The 26,579-nt window shown below is 43.9% G+C and overlaps 1 protein-coding gene across 1 annotated transcript in view; it reads left to right on the top strand.

The window, feature by feature from the left end:
* mlnr (motilin receptor) overlaps window positions 1-25,904 on the top strand; it is a 52,847-nt gene extending 26,943 nt beyond the window's left edge. The window contains exon 2 of the mRNA XM_078232104.1: window positions 25,609-25,904. Within this exon, the coding sequence (XP_078088230.1) occupies window positions 25,609-25,904 (296 nt within the window). The remainder of the gene's footprint in view (window positions 1-25,608) is intronic.
* Window positions 25,905-26,579: the final 675 nt, after the last annotated feature.

Genomic DNA, 26,579 nt, shown 5'->3' with positions numbered 1-26,579 from the left:
AGTCTGGTTCAGTACAGTCTGATTCAGTACAGTCTGGTTCAGTACAGTCTGGTTCAGTACAGTCTGATTCAGTACAGTCTGGTTCAGGACAGTCTGATTCAGCACAGTTTGGTTCAGTACAGTCTGATTCAGTACAGTCTGGTTCAGTACAGTCTGATTCAGTACAGTGTGATTCAATACAGTCTGATTCAGTACAGTCTAATTCAGTACAGCCTGGTTCAGTACAGTCTGCTTCAGTACAGTTTGGTTCAGTACAGTCTGATTCAGTACAGTGTGATTCAATACAGTCTGATTCAGTACAGTCTTATTCAGTACAGCCTGGTTCAGTACAGTCTGCTTCAGTACAGTTTGGTTCAGTACAGTCTGATTCAGTACAGTGTGATTCAATACAGTCTGATTCAGTACAGTCTTATTCAGTACAGCCTGGTTCAGTACAGTCTGCTTCAGTATAGTCATGTTCAGTATAGACTGATTCAGTACAGTCTGATTCAATACAGTATGATTCAGTATAGTCTGGTTCAGTACAGTCTGATTCAGTACAGTCTGATTTAGTACAGTCTGGTTCAGTACAGTCTGATTCAGTACAGTCTGATTCAGTACAGTCTGATTCAGTACAGTCTGATTCAGTACAGTCTGATTCAGTACAGTCTGATTCAGTACACTCTGATTCAGTACAGTCTGATTCAGTACACTCTGGTTCAGTACACTCTGATTCAGTACAGTCTGGTTCAGTACACTCTGATTCAGTACAGTCTGGTTCGGTACAGTTTGATTCACTACAGTCTGGTTCGGTACAGTTTGATTCAGTACAGTCTGATTCAGTACAGTCTGGTTCAGTACAGTCTGATTCAGTACAGTCTGATTCAGTACAGTCTGATTCAGTACAGTCTGATTCAGTACAGTCTGATTCAGTACAGTCTGATTCAGTACAGTCTGGTTCAGTACAGTCTGATTCAGTACAGTCTGATTCAATACACTCTGGTTCAGTACACTCTGATTCAGTACAGTCTGATTCAGTACAGTCTGATTCAGTACACTCTGGTTCAGTGCACTCTGATTCAGTACAGTCTGGTTCAGTACAGTTTGATTCACTACAGTCTGGTTCGGTACAGTTTGATTCACTACAGTCTGGTTCAGTACAGTCTGATTCAGTACAGTGTGATTCAGTACAGTCTGATTCAGTACAGTCTTATTCAGTACAACCTGGTTCAGTATAGTCATGTTCAGTATAGACTGATTCAGTGCAGTCTTATTCAATACAGTATGATTCAGTATAGTCTGGTTCAGTACAGTCTGATTCAGTACAGTCTGGTTCAGTACAGTATGATTCAGTACAGTCTGATTCAGTACAGTCTGATTCAGTACACTCTGGTTCAATACAGTGTGTTTCAGCACAGTCTGGCTCAATAGAGTCTGGTTCAGTACAGTGTGATTCAGTACAGTGTGATTCAGTACAGTGTGATTCAGTACAGTCTGATTCAGTACAGTCTGATTCAGTACAGTCTGATTCAGTACAGTCTGATTCAGTACACTCTGATTCAGTACAGTCTGATTCAGTACACTCTGGTTCAGTACACTCTGATTCAGTACAGTCTGGTTCAGTACACTCTGATTCAGTACAGTCTGGTTCGGTACAGTTTGATTCACTACAGTCTGGTTCGGTACAGTTTGATTCAGTACAGTCTGATTCAGTACAGTCTGGTTCAGTACAGTCTGATTCAGTACACTCTGGTTCAGTACACTCTGATTCAGTACAGTCTGGTTCGGTACAGTTTGATTCACTACAGTCTGGTTCGGTACAGTTTGATTCACTACAGTCTGGTTCAGTACAGTTTGATTCAGTACAGTTTGATTCAGTACAGTCCGGTTCAGTACAGTCTGATTCACTACAGTCTGGTTCAATACAGTGCAGTCTGATTCAGTACAGTCTGATTCATACAGTCTCGTTCAGTGCAGTCTGGGTCTGTACAGTCTAATACAGTGCAGTCTGGTTCAGTGCAATCTGATTCAGTACAGTCTGGTTCAGTACAGTCTGGTTCAGTACAGTCTGGTTCAGTACAGTCTGATTCAATACAGTCTGAGTACAGTCTAATTCGGTACAGTCTGGTTCAGTACAGTCTGATTCCGTACAGTGTGATTCAGTACGGTCTGATTCAGTACAGTCTGAGTACAGTCTAATTCGGTACAGTCTGGTTCAGTACAGTCTGATTCCGTACAGTCTGATTCAGTACAGTTTGGTTCAATACAGTCTGGTTGAGTACAGTCTGATTCAATGCAGTCCGGTTCAGTACAGTCTAATTCAGTACAGTCCGATTCAGTACAGTCTGGTTCAGTACAGTCTAATTCGGTACAGTCTGATTCAGTGCAGTCTGATTCAGTGCAGTCTGATTCAGTGCAGTCTGATTCAGTGCAGTCTGGTTCAGTACAGTCTGATTCAGTACAGTCTGGTTCGGTACAGTGTGAATCAGTGCGCCCAGATTCTGTACGGTCTGTTTCAGTGCAGTCTGATTCAGTGCAGTCTGGTTCAATACAGTCTAATTTGGTACAGTCTGATTCAGTGCAGTCTGATTCAGTGCAGTCTGATTCAGTGCAGTCTGATTCAGTGCAGTCTGGTTCGGTACAGTGTGATTCAGTACAGTCTGGTTCGGTACAGTGTGATTCAGTGCAGTCTGGTTCAGTACAGTCTGATTCAGTGCAGTCTGGTTCAGTACAGTCTGATTCAGTACAGTCTGGTTCGGTACAGTGTGAATCAGTGCGCCCAGATTCTGTACGGTCTGTTTCAGTGCAGTCTGATTCAGTGCAGTCTGGTTCAATACAGTCTAATTTGGTACAGTCTGATTCAGTACAGTCTGATTCGGTGAAGTGTGATTCAGTGCGCTCAGATTCTGTACGGTCTGTTTCAGTACAGTCTGGTTCCGTACTGTCGGATTCAGTACAGTCTGATTCAGTACAGTCTGATTCAGTGCAGTCTAATTCAGTTCAGTCTGATTCAGTAGAATCTGGTTCAATACAGTCTGATTCAGTACTGTCTGGTTCAGTACAGTCTGATTCAGTATAGTCTGGTTCAATACAGTAAAGTCTGGCTCAATACAGTCTGATTCAGTACAGTCTGATTTGGTACAGTGTGATTCAGTACAGTCTGATTCAGTACAGTCAGATTCAGTACACTCTGGTTCAGTTCAGGCTGATTCAGTACCGTCTGGTTCAGCATAGTCTGGTTCAGTACAGTCTGGTTCAGTACAGTCTGATACAGTCCAGTCTGGTTCAGTACAGTTTGGTTCAGTACAGCTTGATTCAGTACAGTCAGATTCAGTACACTCTGGTTCAGTTCAGGCTGATTCAGTACCGTCTGGTTCAGTATAGTCTGGTTCAGTACAGTCTGATTCAGTACTGTCTGATTTAGTACAGTCTGGTTCAGTACAGTCTGATTCAGTACAGTGTGATTCAATACAGTCTGGTTCAGGACAGTCTGATTCAGTACAGTTTGGTTCAGTACAGTCTGCTTCAGTACAGTTTGGTTCAGTACTGTCTGATTCAGTACAGTGTGATTCAATACAGTCTGATTCAGTACAGTCTTATTCAGTACAGTCTTATTCAGTACAGTCTGGTTCAGTACAGTCTGATTCAGTACAGTGTGATTCAGTACAGTCTGATTCAGTACAGTCTTATTCAGTACAACCTGGTTCAGTATAGTCATGTTCAGTATAGACTGATTCAGTGCAGTCTTATTCAATACAGTATGATTCAGTATAGTCTGGTTCAGTACAGTCTGATTCAGTACAGTCTGGTTCAGTACAGTATGATTCAGTACAGTCTGATTCAGTACAGTCTGATTCAGTACACTCTGGTTCAATACAGTGTGTTTCAGCACAGTCTGGCTCAATAGAGTCTGGTTCAGTACAGTGTGATTCAGTACAGTGTGATTCAGTACAGTGTGATTCAGTACAGTCTGATTCAGTACAGTCTGATTCAGTACAGTCTGATTCAGTACAGTCTGATTCAGTACACTCTGATTCAGTACAGTCTGATTCAGTACACTCTGGTTCAGTACACTCTGATTCAGTACAGTCTGGTTCAGTACACTCTGATTCAGTACAGTCTGGTTCGGTACAGTTTGATTCACTACAGTCTGGTTCGGTACAGTTTGATTCAGTACAGTCTGATTCAGTACAGTCTGGTTCAGTACAGTCTGATTCAGTACACTCTGGTTCAGTACACTCTGATTCAGTACAGTCTGGTTCGGTACAGTTTGATTCACTACAGTCTGGTTCGGTACAGTTTGATTCACTACAGTCTGGTTCAGTACAGTTTGATTCAGTACAGTTTGATTCAGTACAGTCCGGTTCAGTACAGTCTGATTCACTACAGTCTGGTTCAATACAGTGCAGTCTGATTCAGTACAGTCTGATTCATACAGTCTCGTTCAGTGCAGTCTGGGTCTGTACAGTCTAATACAGTGCAGTCTGGTTCAGTGCAATCTGATTCAGTACAGTCTGGTTCAGTACAGTCTGGTTCAGTACAGTCTGGTTCTGTACAGTCTGGTTCAGTACAGTCTGATTCAGTGCAGTCTGATTCAGTACAGTCTGACTCAATGCAGTCTGGTTCAGCACAGTCTGGTTCAGTACAGTCTGATTCAATACAGTCTGAGTACAGTCTAATTCGGTACAGTCTGGTTCAGTACAGTCTGATTCCGTACAGTGTGATTCAGTACGGTCTGATTCAGTACAGTCTGAGTACAGTCTAATTCGGTACAGTCTGGTTCAGTACAGTCTGATTCCGTACAGTCTGATTCAGTACAGTTTGGTTCAATACAGTCTGGTTGAGTACAGTCTGATTCAATGCAGTCCGGTTCAGTACAGTCTAATTCAGTACAGTCCGATTCAGTACAGTCTGGTTCAGTACAGTCTAATTCGGTACAGTCTGATTCAGTGCAGTCTGATTCAGTGCAGTCTGATTCAGTGCAGTCTGATTCAGTGCAGTCTGGTTCGGTACAGTGTGATTCAGTACAGTCTGGTTCGGTACAGTGTGATTCAGTGCAGTCTGGTTCAGTACAGTCTGATTCAGTGCAGTCTGGTTCAGTACAGTCTGATTCAGTATAGTCTGGTTCGGTACAGTGTGATTCAGTGCGCCCAGATTCTGTACGGTCTGTTTCAGTGCAGTCTGATTCAGTGCAGTCTGGTTCAATACAGTCTAATTTGGTACAGTCTGATTCAGTACAGTCTGATTCGGTGAAGTGTGATTCAGTGCGCTCAGATTCTGTACGGTCTGTTTCAGTACAGTCTGGTTCCGTACTGTCGGATTCAGTACAGTCTGATTCAGTACAGTCTGGTTCAGTACAGCCTGGTTCAGTACAGTCTGGTTCAGTACAGTCTGATACAGTCCAGTCTGGTTCAGTACAGTTTGGTTCAGTACAGCTTGATTCAGTAGGGTCTGGTTCAGTACAGCCTGGTTCAGTACAGTCTGGTTCAGTACAGTCTGATACAGTCCAGTCTGGTTCAGTACAGTTTGGTTCAGTACAGCTTGATTCAGTATGGTCAGATTCAGTATGGTCTGATTCAGTACAGTCTGGTTCAGTACAGTCTGGTTCAGTACAGTCTGATTCAGTACAGTCTGGTTCAGTACAGTCTGGTTCAGTACAGTCTGATTCAGTACAGTCTGGTTCAGGACAGTCTGATTCAGCACAGTTTGGTTCAGTACAGTCTGATTCAGTACAGTCTGGTTCAGTACAGTCTGATTCAGTACAGTGTGATTCAATACAGTCTGATTCAGTACAGTCTAATTCAGTACAGCCTGGTTCAGTACAGTCTGCTTCAGTACAGTTTGGTTCAGTACAGTCTGATTCAGTACAGTGTGATTCAATACAGTCTGATTCAGTACAGTCTTATTCAGTACAGCCTGGTTCAGTACAGTCTGCTTCAGTACAGTTTGGTTCAGTACAGTCTGATTCAGTACAGTGTGATTCAATACAGTCTGATTCAGTACAGTCTTATTCAGTACAGCCTGGTTCAGTACAGTCTGCTTCAGTATAGTCATGTTCAGTATAGACTGATTCAGTACAGTCTGATTCAATACAGTATGATTCAGTATAGTCTGGTTCAGTACAGTCTGATTCAGTACAGTCTGATTTAGTACAGTCTGGTTCAGTACAGTCTGATTCAGTACAGTCTGATTCAGTACAGTCTGATTCAGTACAGTCTGATTCAGTACAGTCTGATTCAGTACAGTCTGATTCAGTACACTCTGATTCAGTACAGTCTGATTCAGTACACTCTGGTTCAGTACACTCTGATTCAGTACAGTCTGGTTCAGTACACTCTGATTCAGTACAGTCTGGTTCGGTACAGTTTGATTCACTACAGTCTGGTTCGGTACAGTTTGATTCAGTACAGTCTGATTCAGTACAGTCTGGTTCAGTACAGTCTGATTCAGTACAGTCTGATTCAGTACAGTCTGATTCAGTACAGTCTGATTCAGTACAGTCTGATTCAGTACAGTCTGATTCAGTACAGTCTGGTTCAGTACAGTCTGATTCAGTACAGTCTGATTCAATACACTCTGGTTCAGTACACTCTGATTCAGTACAGTCTGATTCAGTACAGTCTGATTCAGTACACTCTGGTTCAGTGCACTCTGATTCAGTACAGTCTGGTTCAGTACAGTTTGATTCACTACAGTCTGGTTCGGTACAGTTTGATTCACTACAGTCTGGTTCAGTACAGTCTGATTCAGTACAGTGTGATTCAGTACAGTCTGATTCAGTACAGTCTTATTCAGTACAACCTGGTTCAGTATAGTCATGTTCAGTATAGACTGATTCAGTGCAGTCTTATTCAATACAGTATGATTCAGTATAGTCTGGTTCAGTACAGTCTGATTCAGTACAGTCTGGTTCAGTACAGTATGATTCAGTACAGTCTGATTCAGTACAGTCTGATTCAGTACACTCTGGTTCAATACAGTGTGTTTCAGCACAGTCTGGCTCAATAGAGTCTGGTTCAGTACAGTGTGATTCAGTACAGTGTGATTCAGTACAGTGTGATTCAGTACAGTCTGATTCAGTACAGTCTGATTCAGTACAGTCTGATTCAGTACAGTCTGATTCAGTACACTCTGATTCAGTACAGTCTGATTCAGTACACTCTGGTTCAGTACACTCTGATTCAGTACAGTCTGGTTCAGTACACTCTGATTCAGTACAGTCTGGTTCGGTACAGTTTGATTCACTACAGTCTGGTTCGGTACAGTTTGATTCAGTACAGTCTGATTCAGTACAGTCTGGTTCAGTACAGTCTGATTCAGTACACTCTGGTTCAGTACACTCTGATTCAGTACAGTCTGGTTCGGTACAGTTTGATTCACTACAGTCTGGTTCGGTACAGTTTGATTCACTACAGTCTGGTTCAGTACAGTTTGATTCAGTACAGTTTGATTCAGTACAGTCCGGTTCAGTACAGTCTGATTCACTACAGTCTGGTTCAATACAGTGCAGTCTGATTCAGTACAGTCTGATTCATACAGTCTCGTTCAGTGCAGTCTGGGTCTGTACAGTCTAATACAGTGCAGTCTGGTTCAGTGCAATCTGATTCAGTACAGTCTGGTTCAGTACAGTCTGGTTCAGTACAGTCTGGTTCTGTACAGTCTGGTTCAGTACAGTCTGATTCAGTGCAGTCTGATTCAGTACAGTCTGACTCAATGCAGTCTGGTTCAGCACAGTCTGGTTCAGTACAGTCTGATTCAATACAGTCTGAGTACAGTCTAATTCGGTACAGTCTGGTTCAGTACAGTCTGATTCCGTACAGTGTGATTCAGTACGGTCTGATTCAGTACAGTCTGAGTACAGTCTAATTCGGTACAGTCTGGTTCAGTACAGTCTGATTCCGTACAGTCTGATTCAGTACAGTTTGGTTCAATACAGTCTGGTTGAGTACAGTCTGATTCAATGCAGTCCGGTTCAGTACAGTCTAATTCAGTACAGTCCGATTCAGTACAGTCTGGTTCAGTACAGTCTAATTCGGTACAGTCTGATTCAGTGCAGTCTGATTCAGTGCAGTCTGATTCAGTGCAGTCTGATTCAGTGCAGTCTGGTTCGGTACAGTGTGATTCAGTACAGTCTGGTTCGGTACAGTGTGATTCAGTGCAGTCTGGTTCAGTACAGTCTGATTCAGTGCAGTCTGGTTCAGTACAGTTTGGTTCAGTACAGCTTGATTCAGTATGGTCAGATTCAGTATGGTCTGATTCAGTACAGTCTGGTTCAGTACAGTCTGGTTCAGTACAGTCTGATTCAGTACAGTCTGGTTCAGTACAGTCTGGTTCAGTACAGTCTGATTCAGTACAGTCTGGTTCAGGACAGTCTGATTCAGCACAGTTTGGTTCAGTACAGTCTGATTCAGTACAGTCTGGTTCAGTACAGTCTGATTCAGTACAGTGTGATTCAATACAGTCTGATTCAGTACAGTCTTATTCAGTACAGCCTGGTTCAGTACAGTCTGCTTCAGTACAGTTTGGTTCAGTACAGTCTGATTCAGTACAGTGTGATTCAATACAGTCTGATTCAGTACAGTCTTATTCAGTACAGCCTGGTTCAGTACAGTCTGCTTCAGTACAGTTTGGTTCAGTACAGTCTGATTCAGTACAGTGTGATTCAATACAGTCTGATTCAGTACAGTCTTATTCAGTACAGCCTGGTTCAGTACAGTCTGCTTCAGTATAGTCATGTTCAGTATAGACTGATTCAGTACAGTCTGATTCAATACAGTATGATTCAGTATAGTCTGGTTCAGTACAGTCTGATTCAGTACAGTCTGATTTAGTACAGTCTGGTTCAGTACAGTCTGATTCAGTACAGTCTGATTCAGTACAGTCTGATTCAGTACAGTCTGATTCAGTACAGTCTGATTCAGTACAGTCTGATTCAGTACACTCTGATTCAGTACAGTCTGATTCAGTACACTCTGGTTCAGTACACTCTGATTCAGTACAGTCTGGTTCAGTACACTCTGATTCAGTACAGTCTGGTTCGGTACAGTTTGATTCACTACAGTCTGGTTCGGTACAGTTTGATTCAGTACAGTCTGATTCAGTACAGTCTGGTTCAGTACAGTCTGATTCAGTACAGTCTGATTCAGTACAGTCTGATTCAGTACAGTCTGATTCAGTACAGTCTGATTCAGTACAGTCTGATTCAGTACAGTCTGGTTCAGTACAGTCTGATTCAGTACAGTCTGATTCAATACACTCTGGTTCAGTACACTCTGATTCAGTACAGTCTGATTCAGTACAGTCTGATTCAGTACACTCTGGTTCAGTGCACTCTGATTCAGTACAGTCTGGTTCAGTACAGTTTGATTCACTACAGTCTGGTTCGGTACAGTTTGATTCACTACAGTCTGGTTCAGTACAGTTTGATTCAGTACAGTCTGATTCAGTACAGTCCGGTTCAGTACAGTCTGATTCACTACAGTCTGGTTCAGTACATTCTTGTTTCGTAAGGTCTGGTTCAGTACAGTCTGATTCAGTACAGCCTGGTTCAGTACTATCTCGTTCACTGCAGTCTGGTTCTGTACAGTTTGATTCAGTACAGTCTGATTCAGTACAGTCTCGTTCAGTTCAGTCTGATTCAGTACAATCTGTTTCAGTACATTCTGATTCAGTACAATCTGTTTCAGTACATTCTGATTCAGTACAGTCTGATTCAGTACATTCTGATTCAGTACAGTCTGGTTCAGTACAGTCTGGGTCTGTACAGTCTAATACAGTGCAGTCTGGTTCAGTGCAATCTGATTCAGTACAGTCTGGTTCAGTACAGTCTGGTTCAGTACAGTCTGGTTCAGTACAGTCTGGTTCAGTACAGTCTGATTCAGTGCAGTCTGATTCAATACAGTCTGACTCAATGCAGTCTGGTTCAGCACAGTCTGGTTCAGTACAGTCTGATTCAATACAGTCTGAGTACAGTCTAATTCGGTACAGTCTGGTTCAGTACAGTCTGATTCCGTACAGTGTGATTCAGTACGGTCTGATTCAGTACAGTCTGAGTACAGTCTAATTCGGTACAGTCTGGTTCAGTACAGTCTGATTCCGTACAGTCTGATTCAGTACAGTTTGGTTCAATACAGTCTGGTTGAGTACAGTCTGATTCAATGCAGTCCGGTTCAGTACAGTCTAATTCAGTACAGTCCGATTCAGTACAGTCTGGTTCAGTACAGTCTAATTCGGTACAGTCTGATTCAGTGCAGTCTGATTCAGTGCAGTCTGATTCAGTGCAGTCTGATTCAGTGCAGTCTGGTTCGGTACAGTGTGATTCAGTACAGTCTGGTTCGGTACAGTGTGATTCAGTGCAGTCTGGTTCAGTACAGTCTGATTCAGTGCAGTCTGGTTCAGTACAGTCTGATTCAGTACAGTCTGGTTCGGTACAGTGTGAATCAGTGCGCCCAGATTCTGTACGGTCTGTTTCAGTGCAGTCTGATTCAGTGCAGTCTGGTTCAATACAGTCTAATTTGGTACAGTCTGATTCAGTACAGTCTGATTCGGTGAAGTGTGATTCAGTGCGCTCAGATTCTGTACGGTCTGTTTCAGTACAGTCTGGTTCCGTACTGTCGGATTCAGTACAGTCTGATTCAGTACAGTCTGATTCAGTGCAGTCTAATTCAGTTCAGTCTGATTCAGTAGAATCTGGTTCAATACAGTCTGATTCAGTACTGTCTGGTTCAGTACAGTCTGATTCAGTATAGTCTGGTTCAATACAGTAAAGTCTGGCTCAATACAGTCTGATTCAGTACAGTCTGATTTGGTACAGTGTGATTCAGTACAGTCTGATTCAGTACAGTCAGATTCAGTACACTCTGGTTCAGTTCAGGCTGATTCAGTACCGTCTGGTTCAGCATAGTCGGGTTCAGTACAGTCTGGTTCAGTACAGTCTGATACAGTCCAGTCTGGTTCAGTACAGTTTGGTTCAGTACAGCTTGATTCAGTATGGTCAGATTCAGTACAGTCTGATTCAGTACAGTCTGGTTCAGTACAGCCTGGTTCAGTACAGTCTGGTTCAGTACAGTCTGATACAGTCCAGTCTGGTTCAGTACAGTTTGGTTCAGTACAGCTTGATTCAGTAGGGTCTGGTTCAGTACAGCCTGGTTCAGTACAGTCTGGTTCAGTACAGTCTGATACAGTCCAGTCTGGTTCAGTACAGTTTGGTTCAGTACAGCTTGATTCAGTCTGGTCAGATTCAGTACAGTCTGATTCAGTACAGTCTGGTTCAGTACAGCCTGGTTCAGTACAGTCTGGTTCAGTACAGTCTGATACAGTCCAGTCTGGTTCAGTACAGTTTGGTTCAGTACAGCTTGATTCAGTATGGTCAGATTCAGTATGGTCTGATTCAGTACAGTCTGGTTCAGTACAGTCTGGTTCAGTACAGTCTGATTCAGTACAATCTGGTTCAGTACAGTCTGGTTCAGTACAGTCTGATTCAGTACAGTCTGGTTCAGGACAGTCTGATTCAGCACAGTTTGGTTCAGTACAGTCTGATTCAGTACAGTCTGGTTCAGTACAGTCTGATTCAGTACAGTGTGATTCAATACAGTCTGATTCAGTACAGTCTTATTCAGTACAGCCTGGTTCAGTACAGTCTGCTTCAGTACAGTTTGGTTCAGTACTGTCTGATTCAGTACAGTGTGATTCAATACAGTCTGATTCAGTACAGTCTTATTCAGTACAGCCTGGTTCAGTACAGTCTGCTTCAGTACAGTTTGGTTCAGTACAGGCTGATTCAGTACAGTGTGATTCAATACAGTCTGATTCAGTACAGTCTTATTCAGTACAGCCTGGTTCAGTACAGTCTGCTTCAGTATAGTCATGTTCAGTATAGACTGATTCAGTACAGTCTGATTCAATACAGTATGATTCAGTATAGTCTGGTTCAGTACAGTCTGATTCAGTACAGTCTGATTTAGTACAGTCTGGTTCAGTACAGTCTGATTCAGTACAGTCTGATTCAGTACAGTCTGATTCAGTACAGTCTGATTCAGTACAGTCTGATTCAGCACAGTCTGATTCAGTACACTCTGATTCAGTACAGTCTGATTCAGTACACTCTGGTTCAGTACACTCTGATTCAGTACAGTCTGGTTCAGTACACTCTGATTCAGTACAGTCTGGTTCGGTACAGTTTGATTCACTACAGTCTGGTTCGGTACAGTTTGATTCAGTACAGTCTGATTCAGTACAGTCTGGTTCAGTACAGTCTGATTCAGTACAGTCTGATTCAGTACAGTCTGATTCAGTACAGTCTGATTCAGTACAGTCTGATTCAGTACAGTCTGAATCAGTACACTCTGGTTCAGTACACTCTGATTCAGTACAGTCTGATTCAGTACAGTCTGATTCAATACACTCTGGTTCAGTACACTCTGATTCAGTACAGTCTGATTCAGTACAGTCTGATTCAGTACACTCTGGTTCAGTACACTCTGATTCAGTACAGTCTGGTTCAGTACAGTTTTATTCACTACAGTCTGGTTCGGTACAGTTTGATTCACTACAGTCTGGTTCAGTACAGTTTGATTCAGTACAGTCTGATTCAGTACAGTCCGGTTCAGTACAGTCTGATTCACTACAGTCTGGTTCAGTACAGTCTGGTCCAGTACAGTCTGATTCAGTACAGTCTGGTTCAGGACAGTCTGATTCAGCACAGTTTGGTTCAGTACAGTCTGATTCAGTACAGTCTGGTTCAGTACAGTCTGATTCAGTACAGTGTGATTCAATACAGTCTGATTCAGTACAGTCTTATTCAGTACAGCCTGGTTCAGTACAGTCTGCTTCAGTACAGTTTGGTTCAGTACAGTCTGATTCAGTACAGTGTGATTCAATACAGTCTGATTCAGTACAGTCTTATTCAGTACAGCCTGGTTCAGTACAGTCTGCTTCAGTACAGTTTGGTTCAGTACAGTCTGATTCAGTACAGTGTGATTCAATACAGTCTGATTCAGTACAGTCTTATTCAGTACAGCCTGGTTCAGTACAGTCTGCTTCAGTATAGTCATGTTCAGTATAGACTGATTCAGTACAGTCTGATTCAATACAGTATGATTCAGTATAGTCTGGTTCAGTACAGTCTGATTCAGTACTGTCTGATTTAGTACAGTCTGGTTCGGTACAGTCTGATTCAGTACAGTGTGATTCAATACAGTCTGGTTCAGGACAGTCTGATTCAGTACAGTTTGGTTCAGTACAGTCTGCTTCAGTACAGTTTGGTTCAGTACTGTCTGATTCAGTACAGTGTGATTCAATACAGTCTGATTCAGTACAGTCTTATTCAGTACAGTCTTATTCAGTACAGTCTGGTTCAGTACAGTCTGATTCAGTACAGTGTGATTCAGTACAGTCTGATTCAGTACAGTCTTATTCAGTACAACCTGGTTCAGTATAGTCATGTTCAGTATAGACTGATTCAGTGCAGTCTTATTCAATACAGTATGATTCAGTATAGTCTGGTTCAGTACAGTCTGATTCAGTACAGTCTGGTTCAGTACAGTATGATTCAGTACAGTCTGATTCAGTACAGTCTGATTCAGTACACTCTGGTTCAATACAGTGTGTTTCAGCACAGTCTGGCTCAATAGAGTCTGGTTCAGTACAGTGTGATTCAGTACAGTGTGATTCAGTACAGTGTGATTCAGTACAGTCTGATTCAGTATAGTCTGGTTCAGTACAGTCTGATTCAGTACAGTCTGATTCAGTACAGTCTGATTCAGTACACTCTGGTTCAGTACACTCTGATTCAGTACAGTCTGGTTCAGTACACTCTGATTCAGTACAGTCTGGTTCGGTACAGTTTGATTCACTACAGTCTGGTTCGGTACAGTCTGGTTCAGTACAGTCTGATTCAGTACAGTCTGGTTCAGTACAGTCTGATTCACTACAGTCTGATTCACTACAGTCTGATTCAGTACAGTCTGATTCAGTACAGTCTGATTCAGTACAGTCTGATTCAGTACAGTCTGATTCAGTACAGTCTGATTCAGTACACTCTGGTTCAGTACACTCTGATTCAGTACAGTCTGATTCAGTACAGTCTGATTCAGTACACTCTGGTTCCGTACACTCTGATTCAGTACAGTCTGGTTCGGTACAGTTTGATTCACTACAGTCTGGTTCGGTACAGTTTGATTCACTACAGTCTGGTTCAGTACAGTTTGATTCAGTACAGTCTGATTCAGTACAGTCCGGTTCAGTACAGTCTGATTCACTACAGTCTGGTTCAGTACATTCTTGTTTCGTAAGGTCTGGTTCAGTACAGTCTGATTCAGTACAGCCTGGTTCAGTACTATCTCGTTCACTGCAGTCTGGTTCTGTACAGTTTGATTCAGTACAGTCTGATTCAGTACAGTCTGATTCAGTACAGTCTCGTTCAGTTCAGTCTGATTCAGTACAATCTGTTTCAGTACATTCTGATTCAGTACAGTCTGATTCAGTACAGTCTGGTTCAGTACAGTCTGGGTCTGTACAGTCTAATACAGTGCAGTCTGGTTCAGTGCAATCTGATTCAGTACAGTCTGGTTCAGTACAGTCTGGTTCAGTACAGTCTGGTTCTGTACAGTCTGGTTCAGTACAGTCTGATTCAGTACAGTCTGATTCTGTACAGTCTGGTTCAGTACAGTCTGATTCAGTGCAGTCTGATTCAATACAGTCTGACTCAATGCAGTCTGGTTCAGCACAGTCTGGTTCAGTACAGTCTGATTCAATACAGTCTGAGTACAGTCTAATTCAGTACAGTCTGGTTCAGTACAGTCTGATTCCGTACAGTGTGATTCAGTACAGTCTGGTTCAGTACAGTCTGGTTCTGTACAGTCTGGTTCAGTACAGTCTGGTTCTGTACAGTCTGGTTCAGTACAGTCTGATTCAGTGCAGTCTGATTCAATACAGTCTGACTCAATGCAGTCTGGTTCAGCACAGTCTGGTTCAGTACAGTCTGATTCAATACAGTCTGAGTACAGTCTAATTCGGCACAGTCTGGTTCAGTACAGTCTGATTCCGTACAGTGTGATTCAGTACGGTCTGATTCAGTACAGTCTGAGTACAGTCTAATTCGGTACAGTCTGGTTCAGTACAGTCTGATTCCGTACAGTCTGATTCAGTACAGTTTGGTTCAATACAGTCTGGTTGAGTACAGTCTGATTCAATGCAGTCCGGTTCAGTACAGTCTAATTCAGTACAGTCCGATTCAGTACAGTCTGGTTCAGTACAGTCTAATTCGGTACAGTCTGATTCAGTGCAGTCTGATTCAGTGCAGTCTGATTCAGTGCAGTCTGATTCAGTGCAGTCTGGTTCGGTACAGTGTGATTCAGTACAGTCTGGTTTGGTACAGTGTGATTCAGTGCAGTCTGGTTCAGTACAGTCTGATTCAGTGCAGTCTGGTTCAGTACAGTCTGATTCAGTACAGTCTGGTTCGGTACAGTGTGATTCAGTGCGCCCAGATTCTGTACGGTCTGGTTCAGTGCAGTCTGATTCAGTGCAGTCTGGTTCAGTACTGTCTAATTTGGTACAGTCTGATTCAATACAGTCTGATTCGGTGAAGTGTGATTCAGTGCGCTCAGATTCTGTACGGTCTGTTTCAGTACAGTCTGGTTCCGTACTGTCGGATTCAGTACAGTCTGATTCAGTACAGTCTGATTCAGTGCAGTCTAATTCAGTTCAGTCTGATTCAGTAGAATCTGGTTCAATACAGTCTGATTCAGTACTGTCTGGTTCAGTACAGTCTCGTTCAGTGCAGTCTGGTTCTGTACAGTTTGATTCAGTACAGCCTGATTCAGTACAGTCTGGTTCAGTTCTGCCTAATTCGGTACAGTCTGATTCAGTACAGTCTGATTCAGTGCAGTGTGATTCAATACAATCTGATTCAGTGCAGTCTCATTCAGTATGGTCTGATTCAGTACAGTCTGATTCAGTACAGTCTGATTCAATTGTTCAATAGCTCGTTGTTCCACAGGAGCAGGCTGAGGGTAAGGGAGTGTGTTTCTGCATTTGATTTATTTATTTATTTTTCAGTTAAATTTGTGTACAAAATCGGAGGGGTTTTTTTCCAAAACAGGAAGTAGGCCCAGGAGAAGCCTGGGAAGGTTTTTTGGAGGGTTTAAAAGCAGGCGGCACTTTTGAGCGGGCAGCGTCGGGAGCGGGCAGTGGAGTGAGTGGGAAGCAGAGTGAGAGCTGTAAGGGCTTTGGCTCACAGGGCTTCGGGGAAAGGGTGAACCGGGTAGGTTTTTTTTCCCATTCCTATAAAGGAAAAGGGTAGCTATGAGTGATAGGCCAGTTTGTTGCTTTCGGTGTGGGATGTGGGAGTTCCTGGAAACGCCTAGCCGCCCGGAGGTTCACATTTGTGCCAGATGCGTGGAACGGCAGCTCCTGAGGGACCGCGTCAGGTAACTGGAGCAGCGACTTGATGACCTTAGGCTAGTCAGGGAGAATGAGAGACAAATAGACATGAGTTATAGGCAAGTAGTTACACCGGGGCCTCAGGGGGAAGACACGTGGGTCACAGTTAGGAGGAATAAAGGTCATAAGGGTAACGTACCAGAGAGTATTCCAGTATTCCATGCTAATAGAAAGGGCTCGGCGACAGGTGTGAGAGGGGAGGGGAGTGAGCAATTAGTGGTGGGGTCACCTGTGGTTGTCCCCCTCCAAAACAAGTTTTGGATAGTGTGGAGGAGGATGACTCTCCAGGAGTAAGCCACAGTGACCAGGTCACTGGCACACAGTCAGGCTCTGTGGCCCGGAAAGGAAAGAGAGGGATTAGGAGAGCAATAGTGGTGGGGGACGCGTTGGTTAGAGGCACGGACAGGCGATTCTGTGGGTGCGAACAGGACTCCAGGATGGTAGTCTGCCTACCTGGTGCTGGGGTACTGGATGTCTCCGAGTGGATAGGAGGCATATTAAAAGGGGAGGATAAAGAAACGGATGTCATTGTACACATTGGTGCAAATGACGTAGATAGGAAGAGCCGGGGGATCCTACGAGAGCAATTCAGGGAGTTGGGAAATAGGCTAAAAAGTAGGGCCTCCAGGGTGGCAATCTCTGGGCTGCTCCCAATACCTAGGGCCAGTGAGGCTAGGAATAGGGAGATAGTACAATTGAACGCTTGGCTAAAGGACTGGTCCAGGAGGGAGGGCTTCATATTCCTGGATCACTGGGAAGTTTTCAAGAGAGGAGGGCACATATACAAGAAGGATGGGTCACAACTAAATTGGAAGGGCACGAATATCCTGGCTGGGAGTTTTGCTAGTGCAGTTCGGGTGGGTTTAAACTAATATGGCAGGGGGGTGGGGATCAAAAAATTATGTCTACAAGTGTAGAGGCTGGGGACGAGCTTGGGGCTGGGACAAGGCTGGCAAAGAAGAAGAGTACTCTGGGGAGGATGACCTCACTGGGCCTGGAGGTCTGGAGTGCTTATACTTCAATGCAAGGAGCGTAGCAGGTAAGACAGACGAACTTAGGGCCTTAATGCTTACGAGGAATTTGGATGTGGTTGCGGTGACAGAGACGTGGTTGAAAGAGGGACAGGACTGGCAACTGAATATTCCGGGGTACAAGTGTTTTAGGCGAGACAGAGGAGGGGGCCAAAAGAGGTGGAGGAGTAGCAGTATTAGTTAGAGAGCATATTACAGCAGTGCAGAGGGAGGACAATTCAGAGGAGTCGGGCGCAGTCACTATGTTGGGGGTATACTACAGGCCCCCCAACAGCCCAAGGGAAGTGGAAGAACGGATATGTCAGGAGATAATGGATAGGTGCAGGAAAAATAGGGTTGTTGTAGTGGGAGACTTCAATTTCCCTGGTATAGACTGGAAATCGCGTAGGGCTGGGAGTCTGAATGGGGAGGAATTTGTCAAATGCGTACAGAAAGGTTCTTTGGAACAATATGTAGATAGCCCGACTAGAGAGGGGGCTATACTGGACCTAGTACTGGGGAATGAGCCCGGTCAGGTCTTTAAAGTTTCGGTAGGGGAACATGTGGCAAATAGTGACCACAATTCTGTTAGCTTTAGGATAGTGATGGAAAAGGATGAGTGGTGTCCCAAGGGTAAGGTGTTGGATTGGGGCAAGGCTAATTTTAGTGGGATTAGGCAGAAATTGGCAGCTGTTGATTGGGAGAGGCTATTTGAGGGTAAATCCACATCTGGCATGTGGGAGTCTTTTAAGGAACAGTTGTTAGGGCTGCAGGATAGGCATGTGCCTGTAAAAAAGAAGGATAGGAAGGGTAGGATTCGAGAACCGTGGATAACCAGGGAAATTGAGGGATTGGTCAAAAAGAAAAGAGAGGCGTACGTTAAGTCCAGGCAGCTAAAAACGGAGGGAGCTCTGGAGGAATACAAAGAAAGTAGGAAAGAACTCAAACGAGGAATTAGAAGGGCAAAAAGCGGTCACGAAATGTCCTTGGCAGACAGGATTAAGGAGAATCCCAAGGCATTTTATTCGTATGTTAGGAACAAGAGGGTTGTCAGGGAAAAAATCGGACCTCTCAGGGACAAAAGTGGGGAATTATGCTTGGAGCCCAAAGAAGTAGGGGAGATCCTAAATGAATACTTTGCGTCAGTATTCATTGACTGGGAGTGTCTCGGAGGGGAGTGTTGACCCGTTAGAGAAAATTTCCATTACAAGGGAGGAAGTGTTAGGTTTTTTAGGGAATATAAAGACTGACAAATCCCCAGGCCTGATGGAATCTATCCAAGGCTGCTCAGGGAGACGAGAGATGAAATCGCTGGGCCTCTGACGCAAGTCTTTGTCTCGTCACTGGACACAGGTGAGGTCCCAGAGGATTGGAGGATAGCTAATGTGGTCCTGTTATTTAAGAAGGGTAGGAAGGATAACCCAGGAAATTATAGGCCGGTGAGCTTGACGTCTGTGACAGGGAAGTTGTTGGAGAGGATTCTTAGAGATAGGATGTATGCGCATTTAGAAAGGAATAAACTCATTAACGATAGTCAGCATGGTTTTGTGAGAGGGAGGTCATGCCTCACTAACCTGGTGGAGTTTTTTGAAGAAGTGACTAGAATGGTTGACGAGGGAAGGGCCGTGGATGTCGTCTATATGGATTTTAGTAAGGCGTTTGATAAAGTCCCTCATGGTAGGTTGGTGAAAAAGGTTGGATCTCATGGGATAAAGGGGGAGGTGGCTAGATGGGTGGAGAACTGGCTTGGTCACAGAAGACAGAGGGTGGTAGTGGAAGGGTCTTTTTCCGGCTGGAGGCCTGTGACTAGTGGTGTTCCGCAGGGCTCTGTATTGGGCCCTCTGCTGTTTGTGATTTATATAAACGATCTGGAAGAAGGTGTAACTGGGGTGATCAGTAAGTTTGCAGACGACACAAAAATGGCTGGACTTGCAGATAGTGAGGAACATTGTCAGAGGCCACAGAAGGATATAGATAGGCTGGAAATTTGGGCAAGGAAATGGCAGATGGAGTTCAATCCAGATAAATGCGAAGTGATGCATTTTGGTAGAAATAATGTAGGGAGGAGCTATACGATAAATGGCAGAACCATAAAGGGTGTAGATACGCAGAGGGACCTGGGTGTGCAAGTCCACAGATCCTTGAAGGTGACGTCACAGGTGGAGAAGGTAGTGAAGAAGGCATATGGCATGCTTGCCTTTATAGGACAGGGCATAGAGTATAAAAGTTGGGGTCTGATGTTGCGGTTGTATAGAACATTGGTTCGGCCGCATTTGGAATACTGCGCCCAGTTCTGGTCGCCACACTACCAGAAGGACGTGGAGGCTTTAGAGAGAGTACAGAGGAGGTTTACCAGGATGTTGCCTGGTATGGAGGGGCTTAGTTATGAGGAGAGATTGGGTAAACTGGGGTTGTTCTCATTGGAAAGACGGAGGATGAGGGGTGACCTCATAGAGGTGTATAAAATTATGAAAGGCATAGATAGGGTGAACGGTGGGAAGCTTTTTCCCAGGTCGGTGGTGACGTTCACGAGGGGTCATAGGTTCAAGGTGAGGGGGAGGAGGTTTAACACGGATATCAGAAGGACGTATTTTACGCAGAGGGTGGCGGGGGCCTGGAATGCGCTGCCGGGCAAGGTGGTGGAGGCGGACACACTGGGAACGTTTAAGACTTATCTAGATAGCCACATGAACGGAGTGGGAATGGAGGGATACAAAAGAATGGTCTAGTTCGGACCAGGGAGCGGCACGGGCTTGGAGGGCCAAAGGGCCTGTTCCTGTGCTGTATTGTTCTTTGTTCTTTGTTCAATGCAGTCTGATTCAGTACAGTCATGTTCAGTACAGTCTGATTCAGTACACTCTGGTTCATTATAGTCTGATTGAGTACAGTCTGGTTCAGTACAGTCTCGTTCAGTGCAGTCTGGTTCTGTACAGTTTGACTCAGTACAGTCTGATTCAGTACAGTCGGGTTGAGTACAGTCTGGTTCAGTACAGTCTGATTCAGTACAGTCTGGTTCAGTACAGTCTAATTTGGTACAGTCTGATTCAGTACAGTCTGATTCAGTGCAGTGTGATTCAGTACAGTCTGATTCAGTGCAGTGTGATTCAATACAGTCTGATTCAACGCAGCAGGATTCAGTACAGTCTGATTCAACGCAGCATGATTCAGTAAGGTCTGATTCAGTACAGTCTGATTCGGCACAGTCTTTTGCTACCAAATAAACCTGTTGGACTTTAACCTGGTGTTGTTAAACTTCTTACTGGTTGAGTATAGTCATGTTCAGTGCAGACTGATTCAGTACAGTCTGATTCAGTACGGTCTGGTTCAGTACAGTCTGATTCAGTACAGTCTGATTCAGTACAGTCTGATTCAGTACAATCTGATTCAGTACAGTCTGATTCAGTACAGTCTGATTCAGTACAGTCTGATTCAGTACAATCTGATTCAGTACAGTCTGGTTCAGTACAGTCTGATTCAGTACAGTCTGATTCAGTACAATCTGATTCAGTACAATCTGATTCAGTACAGTCTGGTTCAGTACAGTCTGATTCAGTACAGTCTGATTCAGTACAATCTGATTCAGTACAATCTGATTCAGTACAGTCTGATTCTGTACAGTCTGATTCAGTACAGTCTGATTCAGTACAGTGTGATTCAGTACAGTCTGATTCAGTACACTCTGGTTCAATACAGTGTGTTTCAGCACAGTCTGGCTCAATAGAGTCTGATTCAGTACAGTCTGATTCTGTACAGTCCGATTCAGTACAGTCTGATTCAGTGCAGTCCGATTCAGTACAGTCTGAGTCAGTATAGTCTGGTTCAGCACAGTCTTTTTCAGTACAGTCTGGTTCATACAGTCTCGTTCAGTGCAGTCTGGGTCTGTAGAGTCTGATACAGTGCTGTCTGATTCAGTATAGTCTGATTCAGTACAGTTTGGTTCAGTACAGTCTGATTCAGTACAGTCTGAGTACAGTCTAATTCGGTACAGTCTGGTTCAGTACAGTCTGATTCCGTACAGTGTTATTCAGTACAGTCTGGTTCAGTACAGTCTGATTCCGTACAGTGTGATTCAGTACAGTCTGATTCAATACAGTCTGGTTGAGTACACTCTGATTCAATGCAGTCTGGTTTAGTACTGTCTGGTTCAATAAAGTCTTATTCAGTACAGTCTGATCCAGTACAGTCTAATTTGGTACATTCTGATTCAGTACAGTCTGATTCGGTACAGTGTGATTCAGTGCGTCCAGATTCTGTACGGTCTGGTTCAGTACAGTCTGCTTCCGTACAGATTGATTCAGTACAGTCTCGTTCAGTACAGTCTGATTCAGTACAGTCTGATTCAGTACAGTCTGATTCAGTACAGTCTGGTTCAGTACAGTCTGGTTCAGTACAGTCTGATTCAGTACAGTCTGGTTCAGTACAGTCTGGTTCAGTACAGTCTGATTCAGTACAGTCTGGTTCAGTACAGTCTGGTTCAGTACAGTCTGATTCAGTACCGTCTGGTTCAGTACAGTCTGATTCAGTACAGTCTGGTTCAGTACAGTCTAATTCGATACAGTCCGATTCAGTACAGTCTAATTCGGTACAGTCTGATTCAGTGCAGTCTCATTCAGTACAGTCTGATTCAGTACAGTCTGATTCAGTACAGTCTGATTCAGTACAGTCTGGTTCAATACAGTCTGGTTCAGTACAGTCTGATTCAGTACAGTTTGATTCAGTACAGTCTGATTCAGTACAGTCTGGTTCAGTACAGTCTGATTCAGTACAGTCTGGTTCAGTGCAGTCTGGTTCAGTATAGTCTGATTCAGTACAGTCTGGTTCAATACAATCTGGTTCAGTACAGTCTGATTCAGTACAGTCTGGTTCAGTGCAGTCTGGTTCAGTATAGTCTGATTCAGTATAGTCTGGTTCAGTATAGTCTGATTCAGTACAGTGTGATTCAGTACAGTCTGATTCAGTACAGTCTGGTTCAGTACAGTCTGCTTCTGTACAGATTGATTCAGTACAGTCTCGTTCAGTACAGTCTGATTCAGTACAGTCTAATTCAGTACAGTCTGATTCAGTACAGTCTGGTTCAGTACAGTCTGGTTCATACAGTCTGGTTCAGTACAGTCTGATTCAGTACAGTCTGGTTCAGTACAGTCTGGTTCAGTACAGTCAGATTCAGTACAGTCTGGTTCAGTACAGTCTGATTCAGTACAGTCTGGTTCAGTACAGTCTGGTTCATACAGTATGGTTCCGTACAGTCTGGTTCAGTACAGTCAGATTCAGTACAGTCTGGTTCAGTACAGTCTGATTCAGTACAGTCTAATTCGGTACAGTCTGATTCAGTGCAGTCTCATTCAGTACAGTCTGGTTCAGTACAGTCTGGTTCAATACAGTCTGGTTCAGTACAGTCTGGTTCAGTACAGTCTGGTTCAGTACAGTCTCGTTCAGTATAGTCTGATTCAGTACAGTCTGATTCAGTACAGTCTGGTTCAATACAGTCTGGTTCAGTACAGTCTGATTCAGTATAGTCTGGTTCAGTACAGTCTGATTCAGTACAGTCTGATTCAGTACAGTCTGATTCAGTGCAGTCTGGTTCAGTATAGTCTGATTCAGTATAGTCTGGTTCAGTACAGTCTGATTCTGTCCAGTCTGTTTTCCAGCAGATTCCTTCCGTGATCCAGAAGTGAAAAATTTAAAAATCCGCAGGAGATTTAAACTGTTTGAGATAAATTTGAAGTTCCTACACATACAAAACAAAGTATTTTGTGTATGATAAATAATAATTGTCAGTTGTGGCTCAGTTGGTAGCAAAAGAACAAGAACAATACAGCACAGGAACAGGCCCTTCGGCCCTCCAAGCCCGCGCCACTCCCTGGTCCAAACTAGACCATTCTTTTGTATCCCTCCATTCCCACTCCATTCATGTGGCTATCTAGATAAGTCTTAAATGTTCCCAGTGTGTCCGCCTCCACCACCTTGCCCGGCAGCGCATTCCAGGCCCCCACCACCCTCTGCGTAAAATACGTCCTTCTGATATCCGTGTTAAACCTCCCCCCCCTCACCTTGAACCTATGACCCCTCATGAACGTCACCACCGACCTGGGAAAAAGCTTCCCACTGTTCACCCTATCTATGCCTTTCATAATTTTATACACCTCTATGAGGTCACCCCTCATCCTCTGTCTTTCCAGTGAGAACAACCCCAGTTTACCCAATCTCTCCTCATAACTAAGCCCCTCCATACCAGGCAACATCCTGGTAAACCTCCTCTGCACTCTCTCTAAAGCCTCCACGTCCTTCTGGTAGTGTGGCGACCAGAACTGGGCGCAGTATTCCAAATGCGGCCGAACCAACCTTCTATACAACTGCAACATCAGACCCCAACTTTTATACTCTATGCCCCGTCCTATAAAGGCAAGCATGCCATATGCCTTATTCACTACCTTCTCCACCTGTGACGTCACCTTCAAGGATCTGTGGACTTGCACACCCAGGTCCCTCTGCGTATCTACACCCTTTATGGTTCTGCCATTTATCGTATAGCTCCCCCCTACGTTAGTTCTACCAAAATGCATCACTTCTGAGTCACAAAGTTCCAGGTACAAGTTCCATTCCAGCGCTTGGAGCAGCAAAAGGCCACCTTCAGTGCAGCACTGAGGTAGTGCAGCGGTAGGTGAGATGTTAAACGGGGCCCCAATCAATCTGCTCGGGGAAATATAAAAGCTCCCATGGCACTATTTCGAAGAAGGGCAGAAAATTTTCCCCGGTAGCCTGGCCAATATTTACCGCTTAAATAACGTCAAAAAAAAGATTAACCCGTCACTAGCACGTTATTTCATTGTTAGTGGGAGTTTGCTATGTGTAAATTGGCTGTCCCGTTTCCGATATCACAAGTGACTACACTTTAAAACTACTTAATTGACTGTAAAACTCAAGAAAAGCACCTGTAAATACAAATCTTTATCATACTTCACATTCATCTGACAACCAAATTAAGACGTGAAGCTAGTTGCTGAGTGGTTTAGCATTTTGTTCGTTTTTTAAAAATGACAATGTTAGCAACTCAACCATTCCAGCGCCTGCTTGAATCCTTCAATCTTCGTGTTGTTGATCCATTTCAAAATAGTTGGGGTTGGATATTGCAGGAAAATAGACTGCTGAGAACGGAGCAGAGGACATAAAACTGTGGGTTAAACAAAAGTGTTGCAAATACTCGGCAGATCTGGCAGCGTCTGTGAGGTGGGAAATTGAGTTAACGGTTCAATTATCTTCAGTACAAAGCTGTGGGGTGGCATTGCAACTGGATTAAGAACAGAAAACAAATCTGTGTGTAAATCCTGTGTAATGATTGAAACGTCCAGTGACTGTTTATAAAAGGACTATGAATATAGGCGGCACGGTAGCACAGTGGTTAGCACTGCTGCTTCACAGCTCCAGGGACCTGGGTTCGATTCCCGGCTTGGGTCACTGTCTGTGTGGAGTTTGCACATTCTCCTCGTGCCTGCGTGGGTTTCCTCCGGGTGCTCCGGTTTCCTCCCACAGTCCAAAGATGTGCGGGTTAGGTTGATTGGCCATGCTAAAATTGACCCTTAGTGTCCTGAGATGCGTAGGTTAGAGGGATTAGCGGGTAAATATGTAGGGATAAGGGGGTAGGGCCGGGGTGGGATTGTGGTCGGTGCAGACTCGATGGGCCAAATGGCCTCTTTCTGCCCTGTAGGGCTTCTATGATGATTCTATGAATATATTACTTTTATCCCCATATTGAGCGGATTAATCGTTATGATTTATTTTGCTCACGAGAAACATTTTAATCCAATCGTCCATTTTTCTCTGTATAAGTCTGCCTGAATTATTGAAAAGTTTAATTTGTACATATTATCAGAAATGTGTTCAGTAGCGGGTAAGTTTCCTATATTTGTTTTGTTTCCCGGCCTGCACTGTATTGCAACAGATGTTTCTCAAAAAAGATTTAGCTATTGAATGAACCAAAACATGCGTGCATTAGTATAATAGGGCTGGTGTTGTAACTCTTATATACACATTACAAATTAATGCATGCTTTGTTTGTCATCAATAATCCTCACGTCCGTAGATGTGGTGTCATATTTCTGGGCCGATTCTAAAGTAGGGATTCCACAGTACATAAAATTGTGTTGGAACAACGGTCATGTTTCTATTCTGTCTTTTTCAGCTGTGGTGGTCCTGGCGTTTGCTATCTGTTGGTTGCCTTTCCACATCGGCCGGAATCTCTTCTCCAACTCCTCGAAGAGTGGGGGCATCGATATGTACTTTTTCAGCCAGTATTTCAATGTGGTCTGTATGCTGCTATTCTACCTCAGCGCCTCCATCAATCCTGTCCTCTACAACGTCATGTCCAAAAAGTACAGAGCAGCAGCCCACAAGCTGCTGTTCACTCGCCAGGCCCGTCCCTTTAACACCAGGGATACCAGGGATGACACCTTAGGCTGTACGGAGACAAGCACTTAGCGTCCGAAACAACCGTAGACAGTGAAACATAAACTCTACAAAATGTTACATTTCTAAACAGGCACGGTGTTTTTCTGAGTTCTGTGTAAATGTTTATATTGTATCTTGTTTGACCAAAGTTTGCTCTATCAGCATCATATGCAAATGTGCTCTGTGCCTGTTAAACTGTGGGGTTTCTCACTTTTGAACAATTGCTAATTGGCATGAATTGGGTTGCGTTAGTCTGTAAGATGTGAAGAGAAATTAACTGATTATATAATCAAAACTAGTTAATAAAAGCATTGTCATCGAGTCATAGAATCCCTACAGTGCAGAAGGAGGCCATTTGGCCCATCGAGTCTGCATCGACCACAATCCCACCCAGACCCTATTCCCGTAGCCCCATGTATTTACCCTGCTAATCCCCCTGACACTAAGGGGCAATTTAGCACAGCCAATTCACCTAACCCACACATCTTTGGACTGCGGGAGCAAACCAGAGCGCCTGGAGGAAACCCATGCAGACACGGGGAGAATGTACAAACTCCACACAGACAGTGATCGAGCATTGAACGTGGGCCCCTGGCACTGTGAGGCAGCAGTGCTTACCACTGTGCCCCCGTGCCACCATTAACATTGTGTTCAGTAGTTTGCAGACAGCGCCATGTAAAGATGCACATTGAAGTAACTCCAGCT

This window comes from Mustelus asterias, chromosome 17 (genome assembly GCF_964213995.1).
Source record: "Mustelus asterias chromosome 17, sMusAst1.hap1.1, whole genome shotgun sequence".
NCBI classification, from domain to species: Eukaryota; Metazoa; Chordata; class Chondrichthyes; order Carcharhiniformes; family Triakidae; genus Mustelus; species Mustelus asterias.
Note: the sequence above shows the minus strand (reverse complement) of the source record. Positions and strands in the feature narration are given on the sequence as shown.